Source organism: Balaenoptera physalus, assembly GCF_965194825.1.
Source record: "Balaenoptera physalus genome assembly, chromosome: 1".
Taxonomy (NCBI): domain Eukaryota; kingdom Metazoa; phylum Chordata; class Mammalia; order Artiodactyla; family Balaenopteridae; genus Balaenoptera; species Balaenoptera physalus.
The window spans coordinates 115,192,812-115,210,583 of NC_138882.1; the positions used below are offsets into that span (position 1 = coordinate 115,192,812).

The 17,772-nt window shown below is 34.4% G+C and overlaps 1 protein-coding gene across 8 annotated transcripts in view; it reads right to left on the reverse strand.

The window, feature by feature from the left end:
* Positions 1 to 17,772, reverse strand: part of RPAP2 (RNA polymerase II associated protein 2) — a gene marked incomplete at its 5' end in the record, with an annotated part of 87,930 nt that overhangs the window by 42,650 nt on the left and 27,508 nt on the right. For all 8 annotated transcript variants that reach the window (XR_014268073.1, XR_014268074.1, XR_014268075.1 and 5 more), the window contains 3 exons: positions 8,102 to 8,182; positions 10,828 to 10,910; positions 16,017 to 16,953. Coding sequence is in view for 4 of the 8 variants with exons in the window: in XM_082477330.1 (XP_082333456.1) it covers positions 8,102 to 8,182; positions 10,828 to 10,910; positions 16,017 to 16,953 (1,101 nt within the window). The remainder of the gene's footprint in view (positions 1 to 8,101; positions 8,183 to 10,827; positions 10,911 to 16,016; positions 16,954 to 17,772) is intronic.

A 17,772-nucleotide genomic window follows, 5' to 3' on the forward strand; every position in this document is an offset into this window, starting at 1 on the left:
TCCTTATCCTGCTATATATTTTTCTTTATCCTCGTACCACTTACCACCTTCTAACATACAGTTATTGTTTATTATCTGTTTTGCCTGGGCTGAGGGCAGGAATCTTTGTGTTCTTCACATATTTATTACAAGTGCCCAGAATTAGAGTCAGAAGAGATTCAATTAATTTTATCTGAATGAATGAACTTATAACATTTTATTTATTTAAAAATGTATGTCTTAATCAAATCTAATAAAATATTAAAATCTATTAATTCTGAGTGGAGAATATGTGTATCTTTGTTACATTATTCTGAATTTTTTCCATAGTTAAAATGTCTACAAATGTTTCCCATAGTTAAAAGTCTATATGATATAAAAAGCAAGTACAGTATAGTGGTTAAAGAGTCTGACAGATATGGGTTCAATATTCAGATCTGTCATTAGTAGTGTTTTACATTGGACACATTCAATGGCTGTAAAATTTTTTTTTAATTTATTTATTTATGTTATTTTTGGCTGCATTGGGTCTTTGTTGCTGCGCACAAGCTTTCTCTAGTTGAGGTGAGCAGGGGCTACTCTTTGTTGTGGTGCGCGGGCTTCTCATTGCGGTGGCTTCTCTTGCTGCGGAGCACAGGCTCTAGGTGAGTGGGCTTCAGTAGTTGTGGCTCGCAGGCTTAGTCACTCCGCGGCATGTGGGATCTTCCCGGACCAGGGCTCAAACCCGTGTCCTCTGCATTGGCAGGCGGGTTCTTAACCACTGTGCCACCAGGGAAGCCCACTGAAACTTTTTTTTTTTTTAATTTAGTAAAACGGGGACAATAGTACTACCTACCTCACAGGGTTCTTGTGAGGATTAAACGTACAAACAACATCCATGTTGCCAAATCCAATGGACATTTCTCAGTTCCCACCTTAATCTACCAGGAGCATTTGACGCAGTTGATCACTCCCTTCTCCTTGGAACACTTTCTTCACTTGGTTTCCCCTCGCCTGATTCTCCTCCCCTCTGACTGGCACTCCTCTGAGATTTTGGATCACCCCAGGGCCTCTGCCCTTGTGTCTCTCCTCTCCTCTATATGTGCTCATTCCCTTGGTGATGTCATCCAATCTCATAGTTTTAAATATTAGATAACTATGTGCTCACAACTCTTAAATTTATTATGTCTAGTCTGTACCTCTTTCTTGAATTACAGACTTCTATATCTAATGATCTACCTTCATTTCCACTTGAATGTCTAATAGGCATCTCAACTTTAGTACAGCCAAAATTGATTTCCTTATCTTCCCCCGCAAACTGGGTCCTCTTGCAGGTATCTCCATCTCAGTAAATGGCTACCCAACCTTCTAGAATCCAGCTGCTCAAGCCAAAAATTTGGTGGGTAACCTCGACTCTCTTCATATCCCATGTCAAATCAGTCATCAAATCCTGATGGTTCTATTTTCAAAATAAAATCTTATCACTTTTTATTACCTCCACTACTTTCACCTTGGTCAACATCATTTCTTGCCTAGATTACTGAAACAACATCCTAAACAGCATCTAAACGGTCTCCCTGCCTCTGACCATCTACTACAATTCTCAAATCAGCAGACAGAGTGATACTGCTAAAAATATATGTCAGATCACATCCTTCCCCTATTCAGAATCCACAAACTGCTCTCCATCTCACTCAGAGTAAAAGTCAAAGAATGACCATGGCTCCAAGGACTATATAACTATACTATAGCCATTCCCTGCCCTTTACTTCTCTGACTATATCTCTTTGTACCTTTGCCTCTGCTCATTTCTCCAGCCTCACCAGCATCCTTAATACTCTGTGAACATACCAGGCCTGCTTCTGCTTCAGGGCATTTGCACCTGTTGCTCCCTGTCTGATATATTTTCACAGATAGCAACACGGCTTGTTCCCTCACCAACTGTTAGGTCTTTATACAGATGGCACCTTCTCAATGAGGTCTTCCCTAACCAGCCTATTTAAAAATCACATCTTCCTCCTTAGTACCATCCCTTTTTCCCTGCTTCTGGAGAGAAAAGGAGGAGAATGAACTGGGAAAGGGAAAAAGGTATATCACCACATAATAACACACATATTGTCTTTAAAATTTTACATATCCTCTCCATTAGAATAATGAGAGAAGGAATTTTTTTCATTTTGTTCACTGTTTTATCTGTAGCAACTAAAACAGAATCTAGCACATAACCAAAAAAGGCCAAAGAAGGGTAAGCATGTAAGAAAAAATAAAATGTCAAAAACAGTTAAATAGAATTTCCTTTTCTATATTCAAATCTCCCAAAGCCAAGACAAATTTAAGATTTCATGAATTTATTTACTCGTTCAGAAAAAAATCTAGTGACTGCCTGCTCTATGCTACCATTTCAGGCATTGGGGAAAACACAAGATCTCTGCTTTCACTTCAAAGTACTTTAAGTGGCAGAACAGCAAAATTTTTACCTGCTATCATATTTCCCCTTTTGCTGAGCCAAAATAATTTCAAGCACAGATGCTAAATTATCATACTTAACTATTTTCTGAGTGATAATTCAAAAATTAAAACAGTAATATTTGATAGAAAACATTTTAAAAGCACAGTTTTAAAATATAATTGGAAATTCAATACAGATTTAGAAAAAATACATTGAGTCATCACTGATGAAATTTAAAAAGGACTTGTGTGTCAAAATACAATTTTAATTCAAATCATATTTAGAAAAATATCTTGCTTCAACAGTGACAACAGTGAATCATTACCAAGCAGCTTCTGATGGAACCACTATGACAGGTAAATCAATGTAACATTCCAGATAAATGACTATGATGCAATTCAGTGGAAAGCACAGCTCTATTCACTGGGGAAAGATTCTTCAAAGAGCTGAAAAAGCTGCTTCATGTTTACTTCTAACAGGCTCTCAAGTCTGGCTGAATATTAGGATCACCTGGGGGGCTTCTGAAAAACACTAATGTCTGAGCCCAACCCCAGCCAAATGAAACTCAATCTCTAGGGGTGGAGCCAGGCATCTGCAGTTGTTAAAAGCTCCCCAGGTAATTCTGATGCACAACTGGCTTAAGAATCACTGTTCTACAAGTTCCTATTATTGATTATCATTTCAAAGAGAAAGATATGGTTATTTATGTCAACTCTCCCACCACCAGTATTGACTGAAAAGATCTCCCAACACTAGTCACTGTCATCAATACGGCGTTTTCCCAGAGACTTCACCTAGAAGACCTAGCCTGTGGTCACATACCTGTTAAAATTGTCCTGCCACAATCTGAAGACCCCCAAACGCGTTATCTTACCAGAGATCTTTCTGTATTGTAACTGACATTTTGCTAAAAAGCAGCAAAGTCAATTTAAGCAATTTTTATTAAAGCTATAGACTTTGACTTGCAGGTACTAAAGAGTAAATATTTTCAAAAATAACTTAACAACAACGTTTTTATATATAGCATCCACTACACCAAAACAAAGAAGAATTTTTTGGCTTATTTCTGCAGAACTTGTTGAATTTCAAACATATATAAAAATAGAACATAAAATCAACTCTCATATAGCTATCACAACTTTGACAATTATCAACTCCTGGTCAATCATGTTTCATCTATACAACCTCATATTCAACATCACCCTAACCTGGATAATTATGAAGCAAATCCCACACATATTGTTTCATCTAGGCTTTATTTTAATTTAGTGTAAATAATGCAGGAAGTAACTTGAAAAAACTTATACTTACATAGTAAGAATGACAGAAAAAGGTGATAAAGTAACAGTTTATAAATATAAAAGGAAAATGACATTTGAGTCTCCTCATTTCTGCAGTCTGTTGGCTACCTCTTACTAAACTAAAGAACACTGTGCCTCTTGTCTTGGCTAGCTTATGTGTCACAGAAGGCACAGGTAACAGAATCCGCTCAAGTAGAGTTCTTACTTGGGGTCTAGAGTGGTGATAAATGAAATTACTTTTTTTTAAAAGAAAATCTTTAATACTAATAATTACCGAGACAACCAATAGATTCCTTAAAAAAATTTTTTTTTCAGGGGCTTCCCTGGTGGCGCAGTGGTTAAGAATCCACCTGCCAATGCAGGGGACACAGGTTCGAGCCCTGCTCTTGGAAGATCCCACATGCAACAGAGCAACTAGGCCTGTGTGCCACAACTACTAAGCCTGCACTCTAGAGCCCGCGCGCCACAACTACTGAGCCTGCGAGCCATAACTACTGAAGCCCGTGCGCCTAGAGCCTGTGCTCCACAAGAGAAACCACTGCAGTTAGAAGCCCGCGCACCACAATGAAGAGTAGCACCCTCTCGCTGCCACTAGAGAAAGCCCGCGCACAGCAATGAAGACCCAACACAGCCAAAAATAAAAACAAACAATAAATTTATAAAAAGAAAAAAAAAGAATCCACCTGCCAATGCAGGGGACACGGGTTCGAGCCCTGTCCGGGAAGATCCCACATGCCACAGAGCTACTAAGCCCATGTGCCACAACTACTGAGCCTGCGCTCTAGAGCCCATGAGCCACAACCACTGAGCCCACGCGCCTACAGCCCATGCTATGCAACAAGAGAAGCCACCACAATGAGAAGCCCACGCACCGCAATAAAGTGTAGCCCCCGCTTGCCACAACTAGAGAAAGCCCACACCCAGCAAAGAAGACCCAATGCAGCCAAAAATAAATAAATAAATTTATAAAAAAAATTTTTTTTCAGCTTTACTGAGGTATAATTGACACATAGTAATTTTATATATTTAAGGTACACAAGATGATGTTTTGATATATGTATACGATGTGAAATGACCACCACAATCAAGCTAATTTACATTTCTATCACATAGAGTTACCATTTTCTTCCTTCCTTCCTTCCTTCCTTCCTTCCTTCCTTCCTTCCTTCCTTCCTTCCTTCCTCCCTCCCTCCCTCCCTCCCTCTCTCTCTCTCTCTCTCTCTCTTTCTTTCTTTCTGGTGAGGCCACTTAAGATCTATCCTCTCGACTTAGATTTGGGGTCTAAACCCAACTACTAGTTGTGTGATTTGAGATTACTTAATCTCTCATCTCTCATCTGTAAAATGAGGATAATACCACTATTTTTTGGAAATTAAATGTGTAAAGTGCCAAGCACAGTCCGGTAGATAATAAGTACTACATTGAATACACGTATTGACATGGACTAAACATTATTACCAGGGCTGCTTCAAAAGACCAAAATAACAAATAGCCTGGACAGTGACTGGTTTCCAACCTGAAATACCTAAATTTCTAGGGCACATGAAAGTAATAATGTGGCAATCTTGCAGTTGTAGCCATTTTTCTCCAATGGGTTTCTAGTAAGTTCTGAGAACCTCAGAATAGTTAAAAAAAAAAAAAAGAAAGAAAACATACAATTAGATAGAAAAACAGCTTTAGAAAATATAGGCAGAGTAAGTTGAATCACTTGTTCATCTATTCTAAACGAGTGGGGTAAAAAATGAAGTACAAAATTCATATTTGTAGTTCAAGATCAAAGGCTTTATTCTAATATTTCATCTAATGTGTCTTCAGTGACTTTACCAGTTTGCTCAGAATGGTGGTTAAATAAACACTGTCTGCAAGAAATTGAGTAACAAGTCTTTTAAAAATCAATGAAACAGAGTAGCACCTGGTCTTCATCTTCCCTCAGCTAACCTTTCTTAATATGATATTTACTTCCTAATAAATCCTGAACAGATCCTAAACTTCAGTGCTTCCACACTGTGCACATCTATTCAAACTTTATCATCAGTGTAGACAGTTGAAAAACACTTCTGTTTTCTTTTGGATGCATGGTTTTGTGACAGGTATACGACCCAGACCTAAAAAACAAGTGTCTCTCTCTTCCTAACTAAATAGAAATGCAAAGAAGTTCAGCTTTGGTCTTGGTATTTGGCCCAAACTCTCCTTTTAGCAAAGCATTTAGTCAGTCTTCCAAAGGCCTAGGCCAATCTGAGCATCATTTCTGGCATTCTTAAACTTGTGTGTGATCAATGATCTTGTGATTGCATAGTTACCATGACATCCAATGAGTGTAACAATGTCAGTAATTAGCACAATCATGTCATTCAGATTTATTGTTATTCCCTGAACATTCACTTTCAAATATAAACATTCTAGATGAAATGGAGTGAAAATGTTCTTATGTGCTTGTTTTATCAGTCAATATAAGAGTAAAATGCTGTAGTAATTAATGTGGCTTATGAAAACTTAATTTTATGCATAGAAGATTAGTAAATATTTTCAGTTATTTAGCAAAATAGATTGACAGTTAATACAAATATGTCATACATTAAATAGATAACTTCCTCAAGAACACTATATCTGGGAAAAAATGTTTATAAAAATTCAAATAATGTAAGACAAAATAATAGAGATTAGATTTATCATAATTCAGTCTTTGCAGAACTGTATCATGTACTATCATTCATAACATTAAAGAAAATAACATTTAAGAGCTGTACTTAAATTTCAGTTATTTACTTCCATTTAAGTCATAAATTTTTCAAGAAAACATCCTATTGGGGAATTCTTCACACCTTGTGATGATGAATTAAAAACAATGTTACCTCATAATACCATGGGATGGAAAAATACCTAAACTATGTAAATAACAGATGGGCAATAATTCAAATATAATCTCTAATCAAAATAATTTTTAAGATGTTAAGACAAACCTGTTAGAGAAAATTAGGGTACCCCAAACACATTTTGTTTAGTAAAACGTCACAGTAAACAACTCTACAAGAATGTCTTAATATAGTCTTACGTCTATGAAGGCTGAAGATTCAAACATAAAGTGTTACAACCAATCCTTTTTCAGTAACTGAAGATGAAGAATTTTTGAGACATGCCTAAACTTCGAATCCTAGTTCCTATTAAAATAATTTATTGGAAAACATTTTCCTGAATTACTTTGTGGCACTCAAAAAGGTTAGTGATGTTTTCAAATGTGCTGGTTGAAAGTGTATATCTATTTGGTATTACCTATGTACAATACAGGGACTGCAAGAGAAATCTAATTGCTGACAGTGCCAAGAAATTGTTCCTGTATTATAATTGTAACCTTTAAAAATCTTACTACTATTGTTGGCAATAAACTATAATAATTATTGATTTTTTGGATGAAATGATTCTTTTACCCTAGAAGTTCATCCTATGTTGCTGCTATCTGGCTTTAGCCACAGACAAATATTAATTTAACTTTGGGTCACTGGCATTGGGCCAAAATGTGTATTTGGTACACCTCTACTAATAACGTTTTTAGAGGCCTATCTCTATGCTTCTTAGTAGAGAACCTCGTCTTAGCCTGTTGAATATTTTTACCTTGATAGTTGCAGAAAAATCCCAACTGCTCCACTTCGTAATTGATATTCTCTATTCTTCCTGTCCTTGTCTTATCACTTTAAGTCTGTTCCACACCACTCAAAGCCAAATTTTCCACTGTTTTGCACTGCTATCTGTGCTCACCTTGTCTTCTCACAGGAGTTCTTCCTCGAGGGTGGGCATTAATCTTCTTCTGTATTGTCCATAGTGCTGGTCATCTGATATATATTTACTAATTCACTAAAATCCAAGATGTCACTGACTAACCACCTTTGTGTCTCAGATATTCTCCTTCTTAATTTTAGGCTATTCCATAAATAAACTATCCAAAACTAAACATATCAAGGTTTGAGCAAATAAGGGGTTGCATTTAACAAAAGATATAAGCTGGAGGGGGAGGGACAAATTGGGAGATTGGGATTGACATATACACACTACTACATATAAAACAGATAACTAATAAGGACCTTCCTACTGTATAGCACAGGGATGGGAAAAGAATCTAAAAAAGAGTGGATATATGTATACGTATAACTGATTCACTTTGCTGTACACCTGAAACTAACACTGTAAATCAACTACAATAAAAATTAAACAAAAACAAAAGAAAACAAAAGATATAAGTAATGTTGTTTACTGGAAGAGAAAATAAAACAGTATTTAGATTTAAGACAATGAAGGTAACTCATTTACTTTCTTCATGCCTTAGTCTACTATGGATTCTGCAAGGCAATTACATAAAGTCAAAATAACTGAGAAGGAAAATCCTAATATTAACACTAACCTGAAAGTTCGGACAAGATTTTTAAGTTGTGCGTAAACATCTCCTAATGTAATCTGAAGAGGCCCCAAAAGTCCAGGCAATCTGAAAATAAAAAATTATATTTCCTTTAAAATATAATTATATAGATACATTTCTGGGGGTCTTGCCTAAGTCTGGATTTTCCATAGGGAACCACTGAGGTGGAGACAATTAAGTGAGGTTATAACTGGTAAGAAGTCATAAAGAAATATTTCAAAATAACTCCACACTCTATTTTGTAGCCTATGCTACAGAATGAGGCACTGAAACGCAAAAATATCATTTTGGCTGCCATCTATATTCTTGTCTCTAGTATTTCTTACCTTTTTACTTTCAAATATTAAATAAATGGAAAGAACACAGGCCAGAAGAACTGCCCTCCAAATGGTCCAATATGGGAGTGTGGCATATTTCTTATTGCATCCTTATGGTAAGAGTAAACATTGGTACATTTCTAGAGAGCAATTTGACAATATATACTAATATTTTAAATGTGGACACTCTTTGACCCAACAGTTTTACTATGAAAAAATTTATCCTAAAGAAATAATCAAACATAAAAAAGATGGTTATTGGAGAAATATTTTTAGTAGTGAAAAACTGGTAACAAATGTCCATCAATAGGTGGTTAAATAAATTATGATATAACCATATAATTATAAAATCTTTAAAATAATAATATAAATCTATCTTTTTTAATGTAGAAAGATATTCATGATAAATGTTAAGTGAAAAATGCATATGTAGTATTGTTCCATTTTTATAAAAACATACATGTTATAATGCAATTGCATATCACACATAGTATATATCGAACATATGTCATTCTCTCTAGGTTTAGACTATACCAGAGGGAACCAAAAGGGAATGAATATACACACACCATCTATACCACATATATGTCAGGGATAAACATCAAAATATTAATAGTTACTGTTGAGTGGTGGGATTACAGGTGATTTTCGCTTCCTTATTCATATCACTTTCTACAGCCTAAATCTTCTGGAATGAACATGTATTACTTTTTAAAAAAACTTATTATAAAAGTTTAAAACACGTTTCAAAATAGAGACAGTAACAATAATAACCCCATATTTCTAGTCCCAGATTCAACCTCCCTGTATTTTGTTACATTTGCTTCATTTTTCCTTCCTTCTTTTTTTTTGCAATATCTTAAAGTAAATCCCTGACATCATGTCATTTGACCCCTAAATTATTCCTTATTTATCTCTAAATACAAGTGCATTTTCGTATATAATCATAATAAACCCATCACACCTAACCAAATTAACAATAATTCCTTAATATCATCTAATACTCAGTGCATATTTCATGTTCTTTGATTCTCTAAAAGTTTTTTGTACAGTTGGTGCTACTTTTACAATGAGAAAAAACTCAACTGCTTTCATAAACAACCAACCAAAAATATCCCTATGTCACTATAATTATTTTGTTTTCAGTGTTCTTTGTGCTTCTTCTTAAATTATTCCACCACTTCTCAAATTTAGTTCTTGCCCTAAAATCGATAACTTGGTCTTCTAGCAGGGTTCCTCTTGGTATCTTCTGTTGTAGCCAAAACCCATAAGGAACAGAATTCCTTCAATGACATGCCTATGTGGTCTTAAATTTAAAACTGGGTACTTTCATTAGATAAAAAGTCTAGAAAACTATTTCCACATAAATCCCTATCTACTAATTACATGCTAGTATAGTTAATCTATCCCAACTTTCAAAACCTATGTAACTAAAATCAAGGACTGATATTTTCTTATCCTATGAATCAGACAGATGGTGACTTACACTGTTGTCTAAAATAATATTTAACTGAAACAAATGTACAAGTATAAAGAGCAGGTAAAAGACAAAACAGATTTATTATATATGAAGAGTCTAACACATAACAGGCATTCAATAAATATTAATTTAAACACTTATTTAACATGTAAAATTTAGAGAAGTAAGCTGTTCAAAATATGATGGCTTCTAGAAAATAGGCTTTTCTTATTTTTGAACTACTACAAAATTAGACCCCTCCACATGCACAGGACCTTAAATAATGACTGAAAACACCTTTCTGTCTTTTCTGCTGAAGAAAAAAAATGCTGGTTAAAAAGTTCAAGACAGCCGTCACACCTCTGAAAAAAAGGTTTTCAAGCTCCTTTTGAAAGAGAAACCAAGATTGCAATTTTCAAATGTCATTTATCACTGGGCTAATTACAAGAACAACAACTTCCACTACGGGAAGCTTAAAACTAAAGTGCAAAACTCAAGTTGCTGAGTGTGAAATGGTTCTATGAATATGTATACAGAATAAGTCAATAAACCGTTAAACCTTTATAAAATCTTATTTACACGTGAAACTGACGTGACACATTTACCACAAATCAGTATTTAAATGGGTCTAGCTCTGATATTTTTCCCAGACTTCACTAGATTATTAAATGGGAGTGAGGTAGTTTGGTTTTCTACTCCCATAATTTCAACCTTCCTCTTTATTACGTGTCTCTATGTCTTCTACACAAAACAATTTCAATATTCTTTGGTAGGACATCTTAAAAATCTAAATTTCTCAGGTGACGAAATCCATGTAAACTTTACACATTATTCTTCTGTTCAAAATTCAAGGATTACACCAATAAGTTATGAACCCACAAATACCAAATTAATTTTTAAATATTATAAACATGGAATGATAATTACATACTTACACTTTACTCAATTTTTCAAGTACGATGCGTTTTCTAATCTGGTTCTGAGAACTTGAATCTATCAGTGGAAAGGTGGGATCATGCTGAATCACATTTTCAAACAAAGCAAAATAAAATCATAAATTTACATTCTTTCTTTGATAAGAACAACAAACATTAAAACACAAAAAGTTTATACCTGTGGTATGGTAGAATAAAAATTAGACTTCAGAATTAGAATATTTAAATTTGAGTATTGGCTCAGTCGGTAGGCTGGTATGAACTTGCTTGAGTCATCTGCCCTCTTTTGAGAGCATTTTCTCATCTGTATAATAGGGATACTAATACCTTCTTTATTAAATGAGAAAATGTATATAAAAAGACTTTGTAAAATGCTAAATGCTATATAAATGTAGGAGATTAAAGGACTAAAATTATCAAATACTATAAATGTATTATGGGAAATTCCACTTCTAGAAATGGCAAACAAGATAATTCAAACCACTTCTTCTGCTGACGAAAACTGAAAAAACTGGGAAAAAACCCACGGTTGTTTGAAAGCATCAGAGTGCTAATAAGGTAGTAAAGAATTATGGTCTGAGATTCTGGAGAAAGTAATTCCAGAGAAGGCACTGACTAATTCCAGAAGAGGCAATTTAGATAATGAGAACCTGAGCATCAGAGTTCAGGGCATGCCAAGAAGGAAGAAGTACTGTCAACCTACCCCAAACTTGAGACCAGGACTTAGAAGGACCATACTCCAGGAGTAAGAATGAAGAGGAAACGAACTGGCTCTTGCAGGGACTGAAGCCCAGCTTCAAATCACCTTAATCACTGATTGGATTAAAGTGATTTGGGGGGACTTCCCTGGTGGTCCAGTGGGTAAGACTCTGCACTCCCAATGAAGGGGGCCCAGGTTCAATTCCTGGTCAGGGAACTAGACCAGCAAATCATCTGCCAGAAGCAAACACATATCTGTTCTAGAGGAAGATAACATCAGCCTGGGTTTCAAGTTATCTCTAATTTTTATTATGCAATGTTTGCCACATAATAAAACAATAAGAAAACAAGACAATATGATCAAAATCTGAAACATTAGCTCATAGAAATCAACCCCTAGGAAATCCATGTAATGAAGTTATCAACCTTATTTAGAATAACTATGCTGAATATATTCAAAGAAAAACAAGATGGAAAATTTTAGCAGAGAACTGGAAGCTATATAAAAAAACCAAACAAAACTCCTAGTAACTGAAAAATACAGTACTTAAAAGAACTCAATAGATAGATTTAATAACATAGTAGAAAAGACTGAACAGAGACTACTGATTTGGAAAATATCCAGAATGAAGCACAAACACACACCCCTCTCCTCCCACCCCCCAGCTTGGGGTAATGCAAAGCACAAGAGAATATAAAAAACAGAAGATACAGTGAAAAAGACTAACGTATCTGCAATTGGAGTACCAGGTAGAGAGGAAAGGGAGAATGGGACAGAAGCAATACCTGAAGAGATAATAACTGAGAATATTCCAAAACTGATAAAAAAAAAATCAAGTCACAGATTTAAGTATACAACAGCCAAAAGAATAAATACAAATATAATCACACCTAGGCAAAGCATTCTAAAATTGATGGTAACCAAAGACAAAAAAAAAAAAAAACTTAAAAGTAGCTAAAGGAAGAAACAGTATTTTCAAATAAGAGAAATAAATGGAAGCCAAAAGACAATGAATATGTATTTTCAACGGGCCGCAAGAAAATAACTAGTAATTTAGAATTAATTTAGAATTCAATGTCCAGGAAAACATCTTTCAAAAGTGAAAGTAAAATAAAGAATGTCCTGACAAAACTGAGAAGATTCATCATTAGCAAACTGGCACTAATGGAAATAAAGGATATTCTTCAGGCCCAAGGCGAACGATCCCAGATGAAAGAATGGAGATGCAGGAAGGCATGAGGAACAGTAAAAGAGTAGTTAATTGGATAAATCCAACTTAATACTGACTATAAACAATCTTGTAGGATTTAAAAATACAGAGAGAATAAAAGTACACAACAACAGAGCACGTTAAGTCAAGATGGGGTAAATGGAATTAAAGTTTCTAAGGTACTAATTGTCCAGGAAGCAATAAAAGTATTAATTTATATTAGATTTTAATAAGACACAGATTCAGTTTTTAATCTTTAGGGAAACCAATTAATGATCAGTAAAAGAATGTATAAAAACTAGCTAACAGAGGGCAAAAAATGGAATATGATATCTGATCCAAAGAAGGCAAGAAAGGAGAGAAGAACACAGAACAGGTGGGACATGCAGAAAGCAACAAGTGAGATGCTAGATTTAAACCCAAATATATCAATTATGACACTAAATGTAAATGGACTAAATTCTCCACATAAAGGACAAAGATTGTCAACCCAGATTTAAAAAAAAAAGATAGACCTTGAAAATACTAATAAAAGAATGCAAGTGTCAGGAAAGTAGATCTTGTAAAGCCAAAAATAAATAAATAAATAAATAAATAAAATCAATGGAGAGCAAAGTCACTCCATATGCTAACAGGTTAGATTTACCAGGAAGACATAACAATCTCACATTTGCACCCAAGATCATGGTCTCAAAATATTAAAAGTAAAATTCACCAAACTAAAAGGAAAAATAATCAATTTATAATTATGCTGAGAGATTTTAACTCACCTTGCCCATCTCTCTCAGTAACTTAAGGAATGAGCAAACAAACAAAACAAAAAAGAAAGAAGGAAAAAAAGAAAGAAAGAGAAGAAAAGAAAAGGAAAAGAAAAATCAACAGTGCTTTAACGTGCACACATTTCCCCAGAGAGAAACAATGAAATCTGACTGATACTCCTCACCATAAACAAAAATCAATTCCAGATGAATTACAGATCTAAATGTTAAAGGAAAAACAAAGCTTCTAGAAGATGAAATAACCTGGGCTAAGTAAAGATTTCTTAAAGAAGTCACTAAAGGGAACCATTAGTAAACTGGACTCAAGACACCATTAATGAGAGTGAAAAGGCAAGTCTCAGAGTGGAAGATATTTGTAATACACAAAAATGGGCTTGAATCCTGAATACATAAAGAATTCCTGATATTCCAATAGATAAATGGAAAAAAAGACTTGAACAGGCACTTCACAAAAGAGACTATCCAAATGGTTCATAAGCAGGTGAAACAGTGCTCAACTCATTAATCATCAGAGAAATGTATTATAACCTAAAATCAGTACCATCGGAATAGTGAAAATAACAATATCAAGTATTGGTGAGAATGTGGAGTCATGTAAACTCTCATACAGTGATAGTAGAATATAAAATGGCAGAACCATTTTGGAAAACTGTTTGGCATTATCTAGTAGAGTTGCATATATGTATACACTCTGACCCAGAAATTCTAGTCCTAGGTACATACCCATAAGAAATGCATACACATTAAAAGAGAGACATATACAAGAAAAGTTCATAACAGCATAGTTCATAATAGCCCCAAACTGGAAACAGCCTAAATGCTTATTAACATTAATAAATTGTGGTATATTTATATAATGGAATACTATGCAGCAATGAAAGAATAAACTACAACTATCTGCAACACAAATGACTCACGAACATAATGCTGCACAAAATAAATTGGATACCAAAGAACATACACTGAGTGAATCCATTTACATTCAGTTCAAAATTGGGAAAATTAATCTATGCTATTGTAGTCATTAATTTGGGAAAGAGGTAATGATTTGGAGGAGACACAGTGGGGCTTCTGGTTTACTCAAATTTCTTGGCCTGGGTAGTGATTACACTGGTGTGTTCACTTGTGATAATGCAATGAGCTGTACACTTACTATCTGAGTTACACTTCAATGAAAAAGTGTTTTTTTTCTAATATATATTAAAAAAAATGTTTTTAACATCTTTATTGAGTATAATTGCTTTACATTGTTGTGTTAGTTTCTGCAATGAAAAAGTTTTAGCAACAGAGAAGCAGTCAAATTTCAGGGATTACTTTTTCCTTCTTAAGGCTTATTAGCATAAAAACAATAAAACAAGTGATATACTAAAGTTATGCAGCTTAGTGACAGAGATCAATGTTTCTCCAGGCTTCATATAAAGTTATGGATGCTGTCTAATAACCCAGCTGAAGTGATTTCAAATATAGTGTTGGGCTAGGTAACATTCTGTAGAAATATAAGAAATTTCTAAAGTTTTACTGTATTTCCACTTTCACACTCTTTAAATCTCCAAATGTGTTCTTAAATTTAGAGCCATATTTACTCAGAAAACAAACTCCTATGGTAAAAACAAGGTTATCACCTATTCCTCTTCATGCCAAATGACTTCCTTTCCCAAACTACACATCAACCAAAAATGGGTAATGGAAATATTGAAAGAACCTCATTAAATCTCAGCAGCATAATATCAGTTTCTACATATAACTATTTACATATAACTGAGTACCAATTATATGTCAGGCACTGGGATAAATGCTTTATACGCATTATCTTTAAAACTCATAAAAATTGAGTAAGGGAAGCCATTTATAATCCCATTTACAGATAAGCAATCAGACTCAAGAGACTAAGTTTTCATACAGCTAGTAAATGACAGAGCAGATAATCAAATCTACGTTACCTGAATGTGCTCTTTCCATTTTCTCCTATGTCCACTATTTCCCCAGTAAGTCTCCTTTACTAAATAATTTTCACTCATAATATTTTAAGTGAGCATGGTTGCCAAATATTATCCAGACAAATATTTTACTATTCAATTAGTAAGTCTACTCCACTGCATATAGTCCCATTGGAAATAAAACACAAAGATACACACCCTCTGTAGAAATCTGAAAGCATACATACCAACGAAGAAAAAACAAGCCTTTTCAGAGAGTCTAGATATTATATGAAGAATTAGGTTTTAAAGAAAACTTTGTCCCACAATTGTAGGCTATTTCTACATTAGAGAAAAATGTTAAATATTGATGAAAATTTCCTGGGGCAAACTTTAACTTATTTGGAAAATAATAATGTCAATACTGGAGATGGCATTTTAAACCAAAAGACTGGAAGACTAAAGAAGTCTTCTGAAAATTAAAAAAATTATTCCTTCAGTACTTTTCTTCCTGCTCCAAGATTTACTATGGTGAGTGTTCCACATGTTAGCAGTATGGAAAAATCATTATCATTAAGACATACCTCTTCCAAGTCTTGTGATTTGGTGGTTTCTTCATTCAAAACATATTGTCCTCTATAAAACTCCCTGATCCTTAGATTTAATGTTTCAGTTTCTTTTTTCAAGTTCTCATAACTTGGCAGTGGTTTAATGGCTGTATCTGAGGCTCTAAACGGTAAAGACTCATCCAAGCTGTTCTGAGATTCCTGCAAGGCAGGGGAATGACTGTCTGGGTCACAGTTCACATCATCTTCATCAAGTTCTTCTTCCTTAACCAGAGGGGCTGAAGAGGGTTTCAGACATACAGAAGCATAATTCTGGCCATACAAAAACCTCAAAGTTTCTTCTGTCTTCCACTCAATCAAAGTCTCCTTCAGCGCTTTAAGTAAGTTTGCCTTTGCAACTTCAGGGCACACCTGCATTGAACTAGAAGCTGACCTAGAAACCTGGTTCGATTTGGCAAATTTCCTCTTAAAATGCTCAGCACTTTTCTTACTTATGCCTACAAGAGTTATTTTTGAACTATTGTATTTATTTTCAGAAATTTTTAAAGCTTCTAATTTTTCTTGCGGAGACCTATTTGAAGAAATCTGAGTATTTACATTCTGTAAAGGAAGTTCACAAGCAGCAGCTTTCTCCTCACTATCTAATCTGCAATTGCCTAACTGCTCAGTGACATCTACTACTGTCTGTTCTTTGCTTTCATGTTTGGAGTTAACCCTTTGACCGGCTTTCTTCTTCATTATGCTTTTTTTGTGCAGCTGTGGCCTTATACCCGTTGCATTTGGTCTGTTTCCTTGTAGAATGGAGGAAACAAAGTCTTGCTCATTATCACTGCTACTATCACTATGAGTGCCAGAAGAACTAGATTCATCATGCTTCTCAAAATGGCCAGGACTGTCAACATCTGATGTTTTAATGGCCTTACTGCATAACTGTATTTCTTCTCCAGAACGACCACTGTTGAGGGAAGGAAACAAAACAACTGTAACAGAAAAGCAACATGTCCCACAGTATTTATACTTTGTAACTTTCAAGGTAGAAACTTTTATTCCCTAGGCAAGGCCTTATTTATAGGCTTATATTTACCTAGGCCTATATATACACACACATACACATTTCAGAAGAAAGTTATAATTCTATAATTTCTCTACATCTTATTTATTTGATATAATTCTCTTTCCATCTTCTTCCCTTGTATTTTCTCTCCAATTATTTTAAAAGTGTTATGAGTATAGCAAAAAAAAAAAAAAACACAACAAAAAAAACCAAAAACCAAACCATATACACACAAAAACAAAAACCCCACAAAGCAACATTTGATAATTCCATCCTACTGAATTATTTTGATTTTTGCTTGCTCCATTTCTGTAACTGCTTTATATATCTTTTTTTTAAAAAGGATTCTTTTGAAAACTTCATCATTGGTTTCTCAAAAAAAAAATGAGAGGAACTGTTTAGATTTTGAAACATAAAAATAAAAAGAGACGTTTAAGCATTTTCCAATTCTGGTTGATAGTTATGCAGAAAATTCCATTGAATGAAAAATTCAAGAAAGCCATAGCAGGAAATAAAGTTGGCAAGTCAACATTTATCAATGAAAGATACTTATACTTGAAAATCCCAGAGTTAAATCACAATGATAATAATAAGACAACAGTTTTCCCTTTGACTATGTTCCTTTAATTTTCAGATTAGGTTTATAAAAGATTAAAAAATATGAAAGAGCAGAGGCAAAGAGAGCTTTGTCTATACAAACTTGAGATAAATAAGGATAGG